The sequence below is a fragment of the Megalops cyprinoides genome, chromosome 10 (genome assembly GCF_013368585.1).
Source record: "Megalops cyprinoides isolate fMegCyp1 chromosome 10, fMegCyp1.pri, whole genome shotgun sequence".
In the NCBI taxonomy this organism is placed as follows: Eukaryota; Metazoa; Chordata; class Actinopteri; order Elopiformes; family Megalopidae; genus Megalops; species Megalops cyprinoides.
Window position 1 is genome coordinate 18,271,879 of NC_050592.1, and position 20,704 is coordinate 18,292,582.

At 41.6% G+C, this 20,704-nt stretch overlaps 2 protein-coding genes across 4 annotated transcripts; one reads left to right on the forward strand and one right to left on the reverse strand.

Annotated features, from left to right (window-relative positions):
• Positions 1-2,928: 2,928 nt before the first annotated feature.
• Positions 2,929-8,013, reverse strand: trip13 (thyroid hormone receptor interactor 13). The gene is made up of 13 exons (XM_036539827.1): positions 7,913-8,013; positions 7,122-7,272; positions 6,589-6,715; positions 6,417-6,472; positions 6,232-6,322; positions 5,846-5,918; positions 5,682-5,745; positions 5,504-5,590; positions 5,265-5,371; positions 4,315-4,468; positions 3,800-3,912; positions 3,525-3,594; positions 2,929-3,024 (listed from the first exon to the last, which is right to left on the reverse strand). Exons 1-13 carry the CDS (start codon positions 8,011-8,013, stop codon positions 2,929-2,931), a joined length of 1,290 nt encoding a protein of 429 aa, XP_036395720.1.
• Positions 8,014-8,537: 524 nt separating this feature from the next.
• Positions 8,538-19,984, forward strand: brd9 (bromodomain containing 9). 3 transcript variants are annotated; one of them, XM_036539083.1, is made up of 17 exons: positions 8,538-8,687; positions 9,774-9,994; positions 10,272-10,364; positions 11,156-11,291; positions 11,638-11,695; positions 11,861-12,005; positions 12,346-12,456; positions 13,389-13,570; positions 14,417-14,549; positions 15,373-15,448; positions 16,285-16,380; positions 16,676-16,808; positions 16,982-17,093; positions 17,247-17,303; positions 18,111-18,219; positions 18,370-18,540; positions 19,573-19,984. In XM_036539083.1, the coding sequence occupies exons 1-17, from the start codon at positions 8,639-8,641 to the stop codon at positions 19,671-19,673; spliced, it is 1,983 nt and encodes a 660-aa protein (XP_036394976.1). In that variant the 5' UTR covers positions 8,538-8,638; the 3' UTR covers positions 19,674-19,984. The 3 variants fall into 3 exon arrangements, with proteins under 3 accessions (XP_036394976.1, XP_036394978.1, XP_036394977.1); XM_036539085.1 differs by having other exon boundaries at positions 13,449-13,570; XM_036539084.1 differs by having other exon boundaries at positions 11,159-11,291.
• Positions 19,985-20,704: the final 720 nt, after the last annotated feature.

The window sequence follows — 20,704 nt, forward strand, 5'->3', positions numbered from 1 at the left end:
CATTTCATGTTCATTCATAAATGTTTACATACACACAAAGTACCGGTGTTCACCTTCAGGGACATTCTTGAAGTCAAAAAAGCAACCGGTTGACCTTTTAATGTAAAGTTATTAACTGCTGAGTGATGACAGAGACTGTTTATTTTTGTTTTTTTTTTTTACTTTAGTGGGTGGCAGCCAAACGAGCTTTCCCAGAAAACAAAATATGCAAATACAGATAGGACATACATATGCTTGTCCAACAGAAAACATATACAGTAATATACGTTGATTATTTACACTGAGGATTTAAGTAAACTGTCAGCACATACAAGCCAGAACTTTTATGATAAGATTTAAGAGTGAGCTTTTAAAGCCTAAGGCTCAAACAATCTAGAGGGCAATTTGTCATTTGCTTCAGCTAACAAAATTAATTATAAGGCACATCTTTTCATCTCTCACACAATGATATTCATTTTTGTAAGTTACACTAGCTTTTGCTTAAAATCATTAGTTGAGTAAAGTACAAGGAGCACTGGCAACACTGATAATGAAAGTATTGTAATGGAGAAGTGAGCTTGGCTTATACCCATAGGGTGTAGGCTCAGATCCTGGGGAGCCCCTGTTATTGAACCCACAAGCTACTTAACTTTAATGACTTCATTACATACCCACTTTATATAAATGGCTAGTAAGTTACACTGGATACGAGTGTCTGCTATGCACAAAATGTAATTTTCTCATGAATTTACACGCAATAGTTGTTTATTTGGACTTTTTGATGGATTTTTGTTTAATAGAAAACTTCCAAGGGTAAGTTCTGATTGACTGTGAAAATATTCTGTACGATCATTTCCATGGACTATGAAAACAACATAAAATGTATAAAATTACAAAACCTGCAACAATTCCAAGGAACCCATGAAACTATTAACTAAGCTATTATCATAGCAAGCCATACAGAAAAAGAGAAAAACAATAATGTTTTATTTGGTAGTCTTAAGACAATTTAAAATCGATTGAACCGAGGTCCTGTTAATTTTCTGGTACTCCAATGACCAAAAGGCTCTAGGCATATGATTTTTTTTTATCTATTTCTTCTGTCTATGTCAGAAACCCAAGAAAATACAAAGTCCATAAAAACTGTTCCACGAGCATCCTATGTTAATGTTTCATAATGCTGTAATTTCATTGCCTTCACAGCAAAATGGGATATTCGTTTTACCTTTACCATTAAATAAGATGCGTTTCGTTAAATTTCAAGAGCTACCGTGCAGCAATGTGGCCAACCGTTTATTTTGCTATACATAAGCTTTACTGATAAGCTCCAGAGTTCATGCTTTACTGTAACATAAACAAAACATCACACGTGAGCAGATGGGGATCCGCACATAAGCCTGCTTTGATTCGTGCTTTTCTTTGTTGAATCAAGTTCTTGCACAATTGGCAATGAACTCTCCTGCCTCTAGTCTAGATCAACTCAACCGTAATTGACGTTGTCAGGCGCGGCACTGCATTTTCAGTGTAACCGCGTCCTCTAGCGGTTACTCGTTTTCAAGGAATCTCACATATTAACTGAACTCTTAAACGTCATGGACAATACATGCACGTGGCTGAGCAAATGCCAAAATTTTTCGATCAATACCTCACACATCCCAATACATAACCTGCTGTACTGTGTCCAAGGCAAACACATATATCGTTAGCATGTAGCGATTGAGGGTTGTTTTAATATGATGTTCCCAATATACGGTATTTACACGTTGTAAACAGGAAAGAAAATTCGCATGCAAAAAGACTCCACAGAAATTAGGAAAACAGATATAAATTCGGATTTTCCCTCTGGCAACTCATGACAGTTAATTCGCCTCAGTCTCAGTTCTTTGATGTGTGCAAAGAACACAAGAACTCAGTATCGCCAGTTTGACCACATCTGAAGTGTTAATACACGCAGACAATGTTCAGATTATTAAACATTCACAAAACGAAAGACAGTACTTAGTACAGCTAGGGCGCTGTGCATGTGACACTCTGCAATCTGACAAACATTCTCTTATGTAAAGAAACAACAGCTGAAGAAACAATACTGTAGCAGGAGCTAGTACTTCCTGAAAACGTGCCTGAGATACAATCAGAGCAAAACACGGATAGAGAAGAGCAAAAGGAACATAAACCAAGTGCTGGGGATTCATGAGCGAAGTGAAAAATAACTGTCTGCAAAAAAATACAGGATACCAGTAAAAAAAAATTGGTTTGGGATCAATACAAAACTGTGAATCAATACAAAACTGCTGTCAGAACACAGATAGAACACTGGCAGAATACATAATTCTTTCAGAAAGTAGCTTTGGTAGTCTCAGAAGTTTCTGGGTTCTGCAGACAGAAGTACAGAGTAGGTTTGGATCGCCTCCACCGAGTGGTAGCAACAGCTACTTGTAGCTGATTTTATATTAGCAATAGTGTAAAGCCCAACCACAGTTATTTTAATGCTTTATACTAAAACTAGATGATGCATAAATGCATAGCTGGTGGAAGGTCCCCCAGATCTGAATATTTGTAGAGAATAACCAAACCAATTAAGAGTCTGGAACAGCTATGAGGTCGAAGGATGTATTTTGGTCAATTTGAACCCATGTAGTATAAAACTGGCCTCAACACTGGGGAATACTAATTCCCCTAATACAGCTGGTGGGGATACTAATGTAGAGCTGTGGTGTCCAGGTCTCCCTGGTCCTGGAGATTCACGGCCCTGAGAGTTCCACCACCACAGTTTCCCCTATCAATGGCGCCAATTGCATCATAATGACCTGAGTTGGAATGAGAACTAGAAACCCGTGGATCTCAGGTGGACACTGCTGATGCAGGGTGACAGTGCCAGTACTCCGGCCTCCTGTGACACCCCACCATTCGAGGGAAGGGGGTGCCGAGGGGAGCCACTGGGCCTGCTGCTTACACACAGTTGACCAGGTGGGCCTTCTCCTCAATCTGTTTGTCAACAGTTTTGTCCATGGCCTCCATGAACCTCTCAAGGGTCACAGTCGGGGTCTGGCAAAAGAGGGAACACTTGCATGACCAAAAACAGTTTCACTTTTTCATTATTAATGGCAAAGGGGCAGACAACATAAAAATCTAGATTTGCACCTAGAGTCAGGATGAGGGCTGAAAAGGAAAGACACAAAGAGCTGCAGCAAGGGGAAACCCCCCCCCCCCCCACATTTGGGTCTCTGTGTTTGTTCTGTTGCCTTTCCTACTTTGGTTTAGGGTTATGGTTAGGGTTGTTTTCATTCAGTGACTTTGCAAAGGGGAGCTGAAGATTGCTTTATTTAATCACAACTGTAAGTTCTGCCTCACTCGTAGCTAGATAAACACCCACCTACAGACTGGAATTTGAGTTTTGCTGTTCTACACTTCCTGTCATTATCAAGCCATCATGCAGTGTTAACCAGAGCAACTTACACGCCATCAAGACAAGACATACTAAATACATAACAAAAGAGACAGGTTTTGTATTCACAACAACTATGACATCCTTTATGTTCAGTTACCTTTACAAAGAGGGCATGGGCCAAAAACGGCAGTTTCCTCAGTGCTCTCCCACTAAGGCCTTTGCTTTTCCTGCAATACAAATCAAAGACATCATTACCTACATCCTTCTGGTCTGTAATCACATTTGCACCATGCAGGGACTACCATCTGTTGAGCACAAAGCCAAGCAGCATGAGGTCATTGTAATCAAGCTCAACAAGTGTGGAGCTAGATGTGTGTGGAGCTTTGAGGGAGAGGGACGAAGGCATGGGAGCTGATTTTGCTGGACACTCACGCTGCAATGCTCCTGAGAGTCAGGCTGAGCTCCGAAACACTGCTCTCCAGGAAGCCCATGGTCTCCAGCTCAAACATGGTAAGGAGCTGCTGCCGAGGGTAGATGATCTGGCACTAAGAACACAGAGGACCAAAGTAAACAAAAACATGCTTTCCTGAAATGACTGTTAACCATTCAAGACCCATTATTCACTTGTTGCAATGCATCATAAAGATGACAAATTCATAACACAAACTACCAGGACTTGAAGTCACTCTGACGGTTTGCAGTATTCATGTCTGCCATATTTTTTGTGTAGATGGTGGAAATTTAAAGATGTTATTTTCTCTTTGGTAATCAGTCACAACATAGCAACCATCATTGTGTTATATACTATTTGTGAGAGAAAGGAATTTTTCAGAGAACATTACATAATATCTGTGTGGTTTGTTTAGTGGATAGTCCTTGCACAACTATGGTTGTGGCTTCATGTGAGGCATAAACACTGCTGCTCTTTTCCCTAGAGAATGGCAGACCTTCATGAGCTCCTCCAGACAGGACAGGTAGATGTTGAAGATGGCTTCGGTAGAGGGCGGCCCAATGTACTGCTTTATATCAGCCCGGTCCACAAACGCCAGGTCGATCTTCTCTGTCACATTGGAGGTGGTAAGGATCACCACATTCGAGTGCCTGGAAATATCGAAGAATCAGAAGACACAAACACACATACACAAAACAATGAATGAAGATTGGAGTTACAATACTTAAAAGGGGTCAAAAAGAAGAAAAAAATTGACCAAATTTATGCTATATATGGACCGTTCCAAGTCAAGTGTACAAAGCTGGTAGCCTGCTTGTCTTTTTTTATTAATTATTTCTTATAGGAAAGGTATTGGACATGCTGACCATCAAGTCTCTCCCTGGCTTAATTTATGAGCTACCATCAACTATAAAATGTCATTTGACAACAAAATTGGAATATGGAGACAGACTCTTTGGGCCTTAATGCATATTGTAAAATATATCAAACTTAGCTTCTGACCAGACTGTCCCTTTGACAGCAATAATCAGAATGTGCCGTACAGTGATCAAGGCTCAAAGCAGTAATACACACACAAAAGCAGCAAAAACTAATACATAAAATAAATGTATACAAAATAATATGTCAAAAGGTACTACAATATAGACAGCTAAGACATACAAAACAGAAGTACAGTCACTCTGTAATCAATATCTCAAACATTTTTACTAACATAGCTCACTACTTCTCTCGAAACCTAAGCCATCTTGGGAAATGACTAAGTACCCTTGAGAATGCTGATGTCACTGGTTGAAAAAACAATCAATTTAGTAACTGAGTCCCAGATTTATAAATAATTATGAGAATCCCTGCATGTCAAGATAGGAATTTAGTCAAGGACAAATAGACACTTCGACTGGGAATTTGGTAAAGAGAAAAACTAGGAGAAAAACTGGCGTGGCCAACCGTTTAATCTGGTCGAGCTGTGTGAGGACAGAGTTGACGACCCGGATGGCATCTGAGGGCTCAGTGCCCGCTTGAGCAGCATTGCGAGCCGCAGTAAGACTCTCCACCTACGCACAGGAAATGACGTCACAACAAGCGTAACGCAGCGTGACACCGCGGCAAAATGCACTACACACAACAAATCGCAATAATACACAATAATGCCATAGGATAATAAAATAGGAGACGACAGACAGTACCTCATCGATCAGAACAAAGACCAGAGCTTCTTTGTCATCAATCAACTGCTGTATTTTCTGGAACATCTTAGTGACAAGCTTACCGCTCTGTAAAAAAGAATGAATATCTACTTGAGGTACAATAAAATGAAGCTTACAAATAAGAAAGGAGAAACGTATTTTGAAAAATCAGCTTTACCTCTGAAAACCATTTGGAGAACAAACTATGGCTATTTATCTCCACAAATTGGCCATACGAGTACCTGCAAAAATTATAACGGTACATATTTGGTGGAAGTAAAAACACAGGGTCACACTTCTTTTCTAAAGCCCTTTCTGTCCTTGATCAGAGCGCTCACTCACCTGTTTGACAGTCTTATGGAAAGCTTCTGGGCCAGTGCTTTACACAGAGAGGTCTTTCCTGTGCCGGGGGGCCCTGTAATGGGAAATTACAGGAAGATCTGTATCACTTACAGTGGCTTGATATTATTTACTAGTGCAATTTAATATGACTGAGTCACTCTTTCCGCTTTGCTGATCACCATTCATTCTGAATAACATTTTTATGTTACTTTTTTGTATAGGTTTGTAAAGTTCTTCAAGTTTTATGAAATCCCATAACCATGTAATTATCTTTTAGGAGTACAGAAAATTTACTTACATTTATTTTCCAAATTAATGATAACCCCAAAACCACACCAATGTGCCCCCCAGATGCTTCCCTATTCACATAGGTGCTTAATGCTCACCATGAAGCAATACAACTCGGTTCCATGCGATCAGGTTGCTGTCCACATTTTTATCAGAGAAAAATATTGTTGTTGAAACATAATCCAAGAGCTGTAAAACAACAAAAAAATGTATGAAACATTAAACATTTGAGTCTAAATGACCACTATAAATGCAATGCAAAACAGGTACAAACATGTCTTACTTGAGTTTTGACTCCATCCTCATATACAAGGCTTTCCCAAATGCCATTGAATTCAGCTGTGAAACAAAAAACACTTGTTAGCATAACGGTAATATCAATTTTGGGGTTTAACAAAGCCTCACTCTCCTGTTGCTGCCATACAGAATTCCATTTTTCCTGCATCCCTGCCCACCTGCAGGTAAGAGCCAGTGATTGGCTGCTGACAGCTCCTCCTCTTCCTCTAGGTTTAGGGTGCTGGGCCCATCATCATTGAGGGTAAAGATATGAATGGACAAACAGCAGCTTTTCAGATCAATGGGCTGTGGGGGAAACAATACAGCAATGATCATTCCCATAGCATGTTCCTTACAAAATGTTCCTTAAATGTTCCTTACAAATTGTTATTTCCATGAAAGCATACACAACAGATAAAAGCATCCTCTATAATATATCTTCAGCATAATAAACCCTCAGACAGATGATGATGAAGAAGATGAAGAATTAGAATTAGCATTCTACCCATTACACTTTATTGAAATAAAGCCACTGGCAAGAAGTAAAAATGTTAAGTAACCCCCAGTGGATACTAACAAAATTCAATAATCCCTGAAACCCACCCTACTGTTGTAAATTAGCATTGTAGTGAATTGATGGTTATTTACTATTCTGCATCTCACATGTTCAAAAAGAGCAGAGGAATGGGTACTGAAGGGGACTGTGTTATACTTGTCTCTCTGCATCCACAATGGCCACTGACTCCACATGCTTGACCAGGAAGTCTTCGTCAAACTCAACCCACTTGTAGTCACCGAACACCATGCGATGCCGATTCAGTAGTGCCAGCACGTGCATCTTGATATCATCTCTCCTTGCCGTGCTGCAATCAAGCAATCCTATTGTTAGGCAAGTCAATGGCCACAGGACAGCAATGGGAGAGAGAGAGGTGTCCTGATAAACCCAACAGATGGGTGGAGCTATAATAAGCTATTAATATAGTTAACTTGCTTGAATAAATCAATAAAAATAATTTTAAAAAAGACTGACTAGGACTGATTCAATGTTCTAATGAGTAACAGATAACATATGACAGCCTCAATTGATTTTGGGCTTCAGCAAGCCTCATTCTCACTACTAGAGGGATTCAACAAATCTTAAAGACTGTGCTTAATAGGATAGGGAAAAGGGATCTGTTGCAAGTGGACATTTATTTTAGTCATCTGGAACTAACAATGTGAATCAGGATGAAGGGATAAATACAACCATGGTGTTATATGCCACCCTTGTCTTTTTATGTCTTTTAACTCAGCTCGTTGTTTCCTGCTGTCTTACTGGAACTATGTCTTAAAATCTGAATGTTTTGCCAGTTGCTCTGAATAAAGTAATCTGACAGAAGCTCTCAAGTAAGTATAAGCAAAAATTTGAATGTTTTGCCATTTGCTTCAGTTATGTTTATTCAGACAGTTTGCATGTTCCCGTTTAACATGCAGCTATAGCTGGCATAAAAATGCGTTTGCTACCTGTGCGATTTAACGTGAACTTCAACATGTACGTTCATAGTGCTGATGTCATTGGGAGCTTGCTTGACATCACCAACCACATCCATTTTGTCGCCGTCCATGGCCCACTGCAAAGATAAATGTCATAACATTAGCTAACTGGCTAGCTAACTATACCATACTTGACAACAATATTTTGTCAATGTCAGCAAACGGTAGCTAACGTTAATTAGTCTTAGCATAGCAAAAACCCCTTTGCATAGCGAATGTTATTTTAATCAACAATCATACAGTTACTTTCTCCGTCATTTTAATTCTGCGATGCAAGCTAACGTTCGCTGCCAGGCTAGACACGCTAAGCTACCGTCAACATCTGGCTGGCTTGCTGCTCTAACTATATAGCCAACTGGCTGTACTTGCAAACGATAACTCCCTATTGTCTTTCACTTGTCGGCTCCACAGGCTGACAGTGCCAGCTAGTGTAAAAACATAAACTGTAATGTAGTGTAAAATTCAGCAACAATGTTCAAAAACAACAAGCTAGCTAATGTGATACTCACCGAAGTTCATTAGGAATTGAACTTGGCGCGCAGCCTTCGTTAACCCGGAAGTAAACACAACAACATTCGAGGTCGAAATAAATATTTCCTGTGAAACCTGCCTTGTTGAGTCGCCTGAGCTAATATTGTAATGAAGACAATGGAGTAGACGTTTTTATAACAGAGAGCACCTGAGTTTTTTAAAAATATGGGGAAGAAACACAAAAAACACAAGCCAGAATGGAGGACAGTTGATGGTGAGAGGCGGGTGATGGTTCCGGAAAGGCTCTTTGGAGCCTACACTGCTAATGTTAACTATGCTTTAGCGTCTGTTTTGGTTCCCACGATCTACGCCTAGTTGTTGATTGGGCAAAATATTCCGAAATCAGTAGTTAACTAGCTAGAATTACGTTCCCGAGATTTTGTCTGTGCTTGCCTAGTTTTATTTTCCATGCATCACCAGATGTGTTTTTGCGTGTTGTGTAAAGATGTGTAAGCTAGCTAGCTAGCTAGCAACAACTGCTAAAAGTCTCAAGTTATCTGTATGTGCAGTTTATATACATGATGTCTACAAAATATACATAAACCCTACGCCCAAAAACGTCAGCTGACTCAAAACCCCAAATCATACATTCTCCACTTGCCAGTACCTGCACATTTCGTTAAAATAGGTGTGTCACTGATTCATATCAATGGGACGGCGAGTTACAGTGAGCAATTTGAGTCACATCACCCCGTTCACGCTAGATTCATTATTCTAAATGAATGGTAACTCACCTCTCGTTTCCTCAAGTTTGTCATGTACCATGGCTGTGTGGTTTCTTGTCTTAGCATTCAAATACACGGCGGTTTTTTTTTCTGTGGGCAAAATATGATGGATTTTCGGCTATTCAGGGAGCACAGACCGAGGATGAGAACTAGTGCTAGGGGTGCTGGAAGATTTGCGATGATGTAATGCAGCAGAAGCATATGCAGAAGAAAACGAATAATGCGCAAAATAGTTAATGTTTGGCACTTAATGTCTTGCCTTTCGATAGGAAACTACCCAGCAACAAGTACACACAACTGGCAGCATTATCAGCAAGCAGCTAAAGCAGAGAAAAGCAGGCATGGGATTCAGTGTAGAGCATGGCTGCTGCACTGATCAGGGTCTGGGCTTCATTTTACATGAATTTAATGTAATTTTAAGGATTACAAGTAAAATAGATAATGCAACACTTCCGAGATCTTGAGCACAGATGGCAGAAGGAGAACCTGCAGGGAACAGAAAGGAGGGAAAGAGTGTGTTAGTCAGTAGTATCAGTAATAATTAGAGGCCTACAGATATTTGATTTTTCTTCCAGATTATGAGGACAAACCTCTAGAAAAGCCCCTGAAGCTGGTCCTCAAAGTAGGAGGAAGCGAGGTCACAGAACTCTCAGGCTCAGGGCACGACTCCAGTTACTACGACGACAGATCTGACCACGAGCGAGAGCGCCACAAGGAGAAGAAGAAGAAGAAAAAGAAGAAATCGGAAAAGGATAAAGACAAGCATGCGGATGATGAGGAGAGGAGGAGAAGGAAGGTGAGTTAGCAGAAAAAGACAATCAGATAGAAAACATAAATTTAACATGTTTTTGGAGATGAGTGTTTGTACTGTGAGGTTTGCAGTTTTGAATCACACGCAGATATCCAAGGAGCTTAACCTGAATTGCTCTGGTAAATGTCCAGCTGTGTAAATGGATAATGTGCCTGATATACGTTATGCAATTTGCTTTTGTTATGGACATCTGCTAATCAAGAAAATTATGATTGTAATATATGCTAGTAACCTGAAAATTGCTGTCCGCCTCCTTTTTTAGGAAGAGAAGAAGAAGAAGCGAGAGAGAGAGCAGTGTGAGACAGAGGCTGCTGCTGTGCCAGTAGATCCTTTCACGTTGCCAAAAAATGTGGAGGTAAGAAGGAAAGCATCTTTACAAAACAGGCAAAACTAGAGTCTCTGGGAAGTTCTTACTAGGGGTAAGAAGTAACAAATCAGGACAGAACAGGCCTAGATAGCAGTAACCCGATTGAAGCAGATATTCTAGATATCTTAGATATTCTCCTGGTGGAGTGTGATTATAGGCACAGGGTGTGCTCAGATAAAGTCTCAAAAACATGGTGAACTTGCAAAATTTTTTTACTGGAATGTACCTTTGGTGGTGAAGATGAAGGAGTAATCATGAAGCAAAGCAGAAAAGGTGTAAAAGGGTCTGTGTTTTTTTGTATTCCTTAAGCAAGTAACTAGACATGGGTGTGTAACACGGTGTGTTACCTGTTCATAGTATGCACAGTGTACAGCCTTAAGATAGGAGGCATTCAGGCATTCCAATCCATGCAAAATTCAGTCTTGCTCTGGTAGATGGTAATATCGTGGGTGGATGCAAACAACCTGATGAGGGATGGGGAGGCTGGAGAGGAAGTGCAAGTGGGTTGGAGGTGTGTGTGTCTGAGTATGGCTGTGTAAGGCTCTTGGTAATGAAAGCTTCCCCTGGTTAGAGCCTGGCAGAAGCTTGGCAGTGCCGCAGTCAGCAGGCTCCTCTCAGGGTCTTTGTAGTTCCTGTGTCTGTCAGTTACTTTTTTTTTGATTTGTGGTATCTCTGGATATATGTAATGCTTTGGTTAAGTTGTTTCTATGTGTCTGTGTCCGTGTCCGTCTCTGTCTGTGCGTGTCTATGTGTGTGTGTTCACCCTGCGGGTGTTTCAGCAGGTGGAGGAGAAGAAGCGGAAGAGGGAGAAGTGTGAAGCAGATGCAGAACTGGACGAGTTCCACCCCGGGGTGAAGGTGGAGGTGGAGCAGCCGCAGGTGGACCGACCTGTCCGGGCCTGCCGGACTCAGCAGGGTAAGACAGCCAGGTGGCAAGGTCATGGGATCTCTCTAATCAGCTCAAGATCAGGTGGTTTAGAAGACTGATTACACAGTTCCTCATTGATGCTGTTTGCTTTTACATACATTGGAATATGGGTTAAATTGTATGTAAGGTCACAGTATTGTTAATGTATTGGTTGGCAGTTACTAAGTGGGCCTGTATGATTCACCTATTCGTGTGTGTGTGTGTGTGTGTGTGTGTGTGTGTGTGTGTGTGTGTGTGTGTGTGTGTGTGTGTGTGTGTGTGTGTGTGTGTTTGTTTGTGTGTGCACGCATTGGGGTGTGCATGTACTTGTGTGTATTTTTGTTTAATCCTCCAGAGAATGAGTGCACCCCACGGCAGCAGCTCTTGGAACACTTCCTCCGTCAGCTACAGAGGTGAGATACTGCTAGGATGTCTGGCTGTGTGGTTAATTGTGGAACAGGCCTTTGAACCTGAGGGCCATGGTAGGCATAAGCAAGTAAATGAATAAAAAGTGCAGTGGTGCATTTCTTATTTATGTTGGTTATTTATGTGGTTGTTCTCTATATGCCATTTCATAGGAAGGACCCTCATGGCTTCTTTGCCTTCCCGGTGACGGATGCCATTGCTCCTGGTTACTCCGTGATCATCAAACATCCCATGGATTTCAGCACCATGAAGGACAAGATTACAACCAATGAGTACAAAACTGTCACTGAATTCAAGGTAAAGCCCATGAGCTACACCCATAACAGACCTGCAGTAGAAATCTGTTGTATGTGGACACCTTCATTTCAAGAACAGAAAATTATGGGCTGAAGTAGCATTTTGGAAATGGTTGTTGAACTCTTGGATAGTGGTCCTACAAGGTTCCCACCCTGACCTCTTTGACTTTATTGAGGGTGCATAGCTTAAGCAAAGAATATTATGTGATTTATCTACAACAGAAATGACAAAGGTATGTAAAATGGATGATATGTCTGGCTAACTTTCCTTTCTGGAAGTTCATGCCAACATGGAGGTGGTGCTTTTTCTACATGTCATTTCCTTCCTATGTCTCCTGCAGGCAGACTTTAAGCTGATGTGTGACAATGCCATGGTGTACAACCGGCCTGAGACGGTCTACTACAAGGCAGCCAAAAAACTGCTCCATACTGGCTTTAAGATGATGAGCAAAGTAAGGATTCTTTCTCATGAAGAACATGATAAACACAACATTGTGATTGTGTTGGTCATTCTATTTGATTCATTGTTCCATTCATTTTCCTGACAGAGAGGATCTTTTGTGCTGTGGTCCAGGGATTTGTTCAGTATCAGAAAACAGGCAAGCGTATAGCACAGGGAATAATAGATGGTTAGGTCTAGAGTTAGAGCTAGCAGAGCATTTTTGGCTAACTTTGGATTTTGATTCATCTCTTCCCCTCTTCAAAACCTTATAGATCAATTCCTGGCTAGTTCTGTTGGGGTCATCAGCCCCTCAGGCCAAGAATTACTCCATGTTCTCTGATCATATATGTGCCTGAGTAGTCTTGTTCTCAGTCATTGCTTGCATGGTAGCTCATAAAAAGATTTGATAGTTTTGAAATTGAACTGACGTCTTGTGCAATACACAAGAACATGCACAATGCACATGATTAATGGGTATAATTGGTCCAAATGTCAATTGATATGGCATCAATTTAAAAGAATGCTTAGAAGTAATTCACATAATGGAGTCAAATTATATGTAGCTTAATAGTTAGGGAATTAGACCTGAATATTACTGATGCTAGACATGACACTGTTGTTGTAGCCTTGGGAAAGGTATATGACCTGAATGAAATGCCCAGTTGTATGAAAACATAATATGTAACACTGTAAGCTAGTTTCAGTTATGTTGTAAGTAATATGTCCCCCTTGGATGAGGCTTTCAAAAAAAGGATGTTATAAATGACAGTAAATTCAGCAGGGTGAGGCTTGATGATGAGATTCTGACCTCTTCATTTCAGCACAGCATCATCACCATCTCCCATTCCATCCCATCCTATCGGTTGTCATGGTAACCCCCACTTGTTTTCAGAAGGAGTAAAGTGACCCCCTGTGGGACTCTTATCTCTGCTCTGTTTGCAGGAGCGGCTGTTAGCTCTGAAGCGCAGCATGTCTTTCATGCAGGACATGGATTTTTCTCAGCAGGCGGCCATTTTGGGCGACGAGGACGTTGCCTCTGAGGAGCCCCCTCCTGAAGTCATCCCCGTGCCTGTCGAGTCTGCTAAAAAGTCCAAAAAACAACCTGTCATGAAGGAAGTCATCAGGTAAAGGGAGCTGCCAGCCATGATCTAGGACTCTGGATGAAAGTCAGTATGATCTGTCTTAGTAGTGGGGAGGAGTTAGTGTTTTAGGCTCCGGCAATTCATATCAAGCGGTGACTGATAGTATATGTTAGCTCCACCCATTGTGGCTTTCACAAGGCCACAAGTTCACATCATCACTCCTCAGATAGGCTGGAGCTGCAGAGCGCACATATGGGCTGGCAGTGTTAGGGGAGAAAATTCCCAGATGTGCAGTGCTTGATCCAACGTGACTCGGCGGTGTATTAAGTACAGCCATCATGATATTGTGTCTTCAGACCAGAATTACGGAGATCCCATGAGTTGTTCCATGAGCGCCAATGGATTTCCACCATAGTAGGGTGAAAATAGGCAGGAAATGGAACAGAAACCAAACAAAGCAGTGTGATGATGCAGCAGGGAGAAAGCAGTATGGTGAAGGCAGGGGCAGGTTGGAAACACTCCACTGGCTATAATGGAATGTGATTTAATCATTTTAATTGTGAAAAACTGCCCATTGGTGTGGACGTCCTGTGATTTTGAACTTGTCAGAGATGACTTTGCAGAAGTTCACGTTATGTGATATGCAAATTTCCTAGTAATGCCAATAGCACTTATTGTTTTCTAATGTCTTGTTTATTACATTACTTATTAGCTGAATCCCTTACCCAAGATATTATCCATTTTATTCATTGACAGTATCTTAAGCTCTTACCAGTCTATAAGTGAAAAGCATCTGTAAAGGGGGGGAAAGTGGTTTTATTTCAGAGAGAAGTGTGGCTGCATTTCAGTTACTGTACTGTAACTGTGTTTGTCTGACTCCCCCTGCAGTTACCTTTATGAGCCTGAGGGGAACGCCTGCAGTCTGACTGACAGCACGGCAGAGGAGCATGTCCTGGCCTTGGTGGAGCACGCGGCCGATGAGGCCCGCGATCGTATCAACCGCTTTATGCCCGACTCCAAGGTATGCCATTTATACATACTTGGAACTTGACAACTTGGCATCAGAAGCTTTGTTTTAATAACCGAATGCTGTGTGAATCCATTAACTCCTTTTCTGTTGTTAGAATATTAATTTTAGAATTATAGCAAGGATTGATGGTGCAGTAGATGGGCTGTATTTTGCTCCCCATTGTGAAACTGTTCCTCATATTTGTGAGGTATTGATTAAAGATACCTCTATGTGAATTGTATTGATTGAGGATACCTCTGTGTGAGCTCTATTGATTGAAGGTATTACGATGTGAATTGTGTTATGGTTGTTTTGAATGTATAACTGTTAGGTAAAAAGGCAGTATGTCAGAAACAATGCTTCAGTGTTTTCACCATGTGCCAATGTCTTTGGACTTGGATGAAGCATTCACATCAAAATGCATTAGCCTGCAGAAGTTATTTGACTTTGGGAAACAAAGTTTATTAGATACGATCAGACAGTTGACTTTCACACTGGAATTAGAAGCATCCCGATTAGAAGTCCCTTTAAAAGTGGATTTTAAACCTCATTTGAAAAATAATGGGGAATGTGTATATAATATATATTATACTGAATATTTTCATTCTATTTCATGTGATAGCAACAGTCTATGCAAATACCTACATGATTGAACTTGACTGTTTGTTTGTTAAAAATATCTATATTTTTATCAATATCATTGAGTTACGTCAATAACAATAAAGGGCCTATAGTCCCATCCTTAATAATGTGCTCTCATTGTAAGAAAATCAGTGTAATCTGTGCGAGTGCATGTGGCTGCACTGAGTGTGTCTTTCTGTTTGTTGTCTCTCAGATTGGCTACCTGAGAAAGGAGCCAGATGGCTCTCTGGTCTACACGGTGGTAAACCAGCAGGACCCAGACGCAGAAGGTAGGGATAAAATCAGACCGGCGAATTACATTTATATAGCTCCTTTCATCCCTTTCATCAAGCTCAACGCCCTGCACAGTGAAGGGAGCAGTACTTCTCTCCTCTCTCAGCCACCCCCACACAGTATACAGTAACCACCTCTGTGATGCAGCAGGACACTCAGATTACATTAGATGAGGCAGGCTGAGTCCTATGGTCTGTGGAGTTATGGCCCAGGTTCAAGCCATCTCATCAGCTGACAATGGCAAGGATCCAATGGCAGTGGAACAAATTGGCATTTTTCTGCCAATAGGGGTGGGCCTGCAAGCACGGTTCTTTCGTCTCGCTACTCTTGGCACCCTGTGAGTTGTGAGGCGCCCGTGAGTTGCTCAGATAATCTCAGGGAGATTCACCTGTTCCTCATTGAGTGTTTGCTCTACTTGCGCACTGTGGAACACAACAGGTAGTAACTGAAACAGATTCTTAGAAACACTGCATAACAAATCTTTGCCCTCAAGCCATACAGAAAAAGCATTTCTTTTTGTTTCAAAATGTGTTTTTATCAAAAAAAATCCTTCCCCTTCTTCTGGATCTGATGCTATTTTCACTAGCTGCTTTTGTTTTTCCATTTTTCCCCAAAAGCTGTTGTGGCTGTAGTTATTCATTTGCCCTCCTCAATTAGACCCCAGCACTGTTGTGTTTATCTGGAAAGGTTTTTCAAAGCTCCTGTTAGCTCTTTCATAGTGGTGGTGTTGCTCAGAGCCATGCTGGTTTCCATTATTTTTTCCTCTCACCCATCCTGGAGTGGCTGACAGTTAACTTAAACTCATTCTTCTCTTAAATGGTGTGTTAAACAGAGGAGGAAACTCACCCTGTGGATTTGAGCTCTTTGTCCACAAAGCTCTTGCCCGGTCTAACTACCTTGGGCTTCAAAGATGACAGAAGACACAAAGGTAGGCCCTTAAACAAGGAAGTTTGAGATGTGTGAGCATCTGCCAATTTTATCTGGGGTAATCATGGGACAGCCATGCAAGTCACTTTGAATATTTTTATCAGTAGTATAAATGCAAATTGGGGGTTATCAAAATTTACGTATGTCATAGACCATGTGCAGTCGTCAAAGACAGGAAGTTGGCCATAACTGAATAATATAACAGTGGTCATAGACTTGCAAGTGAGGTTGGGTCTGTAGTTTTATTCCTTGTATTACAGCATAGTAATGACTGTTTACAAACTCTCCCTCTTTAGTAACGTTCTTGAACAGCGCATACAACACACAGTCCCTGCAAAACAACACCGTATACCCAGACCTGCTTCCTGAGGAGATGGACCTGTTGTATTCTGCCTATGGAGATGAAACGGGGGTGCAATGTGCACTCAGGTAAGGGGAAATGGGGGTGCATATAGCCAATACATTAGTATTGGCTAATATGTAACATTCAGTGCAGTCTTAGTGTTGTGGGAGATCTTTCATTACTGTGGTTGAGGTAGTGGTAGTAGAAGTGGTGCTGTTTACAGTGCATAGCTGCTGAGTATGCTGTGTGTTTCCTCCAGCCTGCAGGAGTTTGTGAAAGGCTGTGGGGCTTTCACCAAGAAGCTAGTGGACGGACTGCTGGACAAGATGACAGGGGGCGATCATTCCAAAGCCATCTTCCAGATACGACAGGTGAGTGCCTGTCAAAAGACAAATGTTCAGATAAACAGAAGCACACTAAAGAATATGGTTTTGTACCCATTTGTTAGTTTGCTGTAAGTGACTTGCACTGTACTTCCGGTTAAGGCAGATACTGTAATGTTTTTTTGTTTCCACCTGCCTCAGAAAAGGAACATAGCAATGAAACCTGATGAGATGAAGTCCAGTCTATGTGATATGCAGGTAAGTGGCAAGTGTTTTGTCATTTGGCACACTGTGTTATAGTGATGCTCTCATATCATTCATGGACACTGCATACATGTCAGTTTGATATTGATGTGTTCATCTTAAGAATAACTGTTAGGACCGTTTTGTATGGCAAAGAAATTAGTCACGTATTTGTACTTTGGCAGTGTTTTTCAGTTTGATGCTGAGTAACTTTACTGCAGGCTATTCTGTTCCAACGCTCTTCCAGTGGCTTCCAGTAAATGATTTACACTGAGTGTTGCCATGATGGCCTTGTTAGTTGCTCCAGATAAGAATGTCTAGAAAGGGATTGAATTCAATTCAGTTTAATTAAAAATTAGAAATGAGACTGAATACCATTCCAGATCATTTTAGAGATGACTGAAAAATTTCTCTTCAATATGTCCCTTTATTATCATTTGTCTTTCATTATTGTTATTTTAATTGTTGCTATAGTTATGACTACATATTTACTTTGTAGATGCACATATTTAAACTGAGCTACACACCTTATATTTAGCAGTTACCCATTTACTTTATACAGTTGAATATTTGCTGATGTAATTCAGGTTAAATGCCATACTCCAGGGTACAATTGAAGTACAGCTTTCTGGCCGAAAAGTCTTTCAAATAATTTGAAATTATTTGTCTGACACAACACTGTGGACATATTTGACAGGGTCCTCTAACATTTTGACTGGGATAGTTCAGTAACACATTAAGTTGCACCTTCAGCTACCTTGTACATTTCTAACTGAGTTATCTGTACATGCTGACCTGGCTCCTCGGCTTTCATTGGACCAGGTGGGAGATGGGAGTGGCATGTCGGGAGAGAACAGTTCTGTTCTGGATTTCATGTCCATGAAGACCTACTCAGACATGTCACTGGACATGTCACTGCTGAACAATCTGGGTAAGGCTTCTGTCCCACAAGTCTACTTCACTGCACAGAAATTAGTTTTTTTTTCTTTTTACAGTGAAATGTATTGCATTATAAAGTTATTATTGATGTTAAATCAGGAATATTGAATATTCACTGCCTCCCCTCCTCCTCTGTGTCCAGGTAAAACAGTGAAGAAAGAATCGGAGCATGACGAGGGACACCTGCACTTCGATGAAACAGCCAAACTGCTGCAAGACCTTCAGGAGGCCCAGGTGGATAGGGTGGGGTCACGACCCTCATCCAACCTCTCCTCGCTGTCCAACGCATCGGAGAGGGACCAGCACCATCTAGGTAGGGGCTGCAAAGGTCTGATCTCGCAGGTCTTGGCAGAACTGGGGTCTGTCGTCTCTCCTGCCCTCTTGCTGTGATGTCACTCTGGATTTTAACCCTGCTTGCTCTGTTCTGAAACTGACCACTCTGCTCGGCTTTCTCTGTGCCTCTGATAGTTTAGCGCAAATTGACTTTGTTCTGCTGGGGGATAGAGGTGGGTAGGACGGCCAGGGGTTCATGCATTTCATCGCACACCAGCGACCTGTACTGGTGAATTGGATGCCTACAAGTCTGCCTTTATAAAGCTCAGCATGAAGTGTCTTCCTCTTCATGTCTGTGCAAGCTCAGCAGGGGGACTTTGATGCGAAAGGAAGTGGTGTTTGACACCACATTCAGTGACAGTGCACATGCTCTCTAGGTGTGTTCGTGTCGGTTAAAGCAACTGTCCTACTTATACAGTTTGGCATTGCAAATTAGGTGAAAAGTGGTAAAACATTGGGCATTCAAAATTTTTAGTAAGAAAAAAAACCCTTTGGTCTGGGTTCAGAACTAGGTGTATCATCTGCCAACAATGATTGGGAGCCCAGAGATGCTGAACAAATAGGCTTCATTCAGCTGAGGGTGGATGTGGAATAGGATGGCCAGAACTTCCCCATCTCGCCATGCTCCGGCACCCTGTGCTCAGATTATGTCTGTTGATGCAGCACCTATCTTCCAATGAGTGGAAAAATAGCTGTTGGCTGTGTGCGAGTGCATCGGAGGAATGCATTCACTTCAGCATTCCTGCACAAGTGCAGATCACTGTGAGACGGTCCTAATGTACAACTGCTGATTCCAAACAGGACTGTGTAAAGGGAAGGAAGCATTGAAGAAAAAAAAAAAGGAATCACTCCATTTTCTGTTTGGTTTTAATTTATTACTATTTGCACCTGAATCAGCTGTTGGCTTTTAATGCCTCTTACTGTAATTTCTGAATGGTACAAGTCTGTGTCATTAAAACTTGCTTTGATGTTTTATTATTTTTGGCTATTTCCCCTGTCTTTCTCTTCTCAGGGAGCCCATCCCATCTGGGTGTTGGGGAGCAGTCTGAAATGGTTCACGACCCATATGAGTTTCTTCAGTCTCCAGAGCCAGGGTCTACTGCCAACAGCTGATTTCTCTCACCCCACCCCCGGCCTGTCACTGTGTCAACTGTCTTGATGGGAAAGTGAGGCATTGTGAACCTCATAATGGGTGGAGCTACCGTGCGCTGTCAGTTACCGACTCATATGAACCAATCAAAAGACTTTGTTCTCCACAGCACCCCACTGTGGTTTGTTCAAACCAGTGAGTCTCCCACAATACATGACAGCTCCTCAAAGCATATCCCTCCCATCGCTAGTCAGCAAACTGTACATCCGTGATGTAACTGCATGCCATTTGTAGAAAAGAACCTGAACCAGTCATGTTGTGAAAGCTGATGTGTCCAGACAGTCGTGATTGTACAGACAGGATTTGCGTGTTGTTGAGAATAAATACTCCTCAGAGGTTTTCTTTTTTTATACAGTACCCATGTCTGAGTTGTTTCTTTTTCTCAAACCATGGACCTTCGTGTGCATTTCCTCTTCCTTCATATTTCACACTATCCTCTGGCCCCAGCTTTTTTCATGTCCTCATTTACATCTTGATACTGTAGCATATAGCTGACAGCTATTGGATATGTTGTTGCAGCTGTGTGTCCTGACCGGTCAGAGCCTTGAAAATGAGGTATTTGTGGGGGCAGTTCCTTGATAATGCAGACAGCAGTGCCAGCCTTCCCAGATTCCAGTCACCCTGGTCATTAGCCTGCTGTTACCAACTGTGTGTTAGGCATGATGTTATATAGTGTGTACTGACATTACTATAAATTGAAATAATATACTCACAAATGCAGAGCAGTCAAAAGGATTGGGGGTTTTACCTGCTCAGTCGGCACACAGTAAGCATCTGTCATCAAATTAGAGACAAATGGGTAGCATTCAATGCCTTTTCCCTGTGAATTAATGCATATTAATTGTTAAATGCAGGGTTATCGCCAGATGTTCAGAAGGCTGCTGAAGTGAGGCAGGTGTGACATTGAGGCCATATGGTTATACGTTCAAGACCATTCTTGGCTGTTGCTGTGGTCTGGAGTAGGGTGGTCCAAGGTGATAGTGGTAGGTTGGAT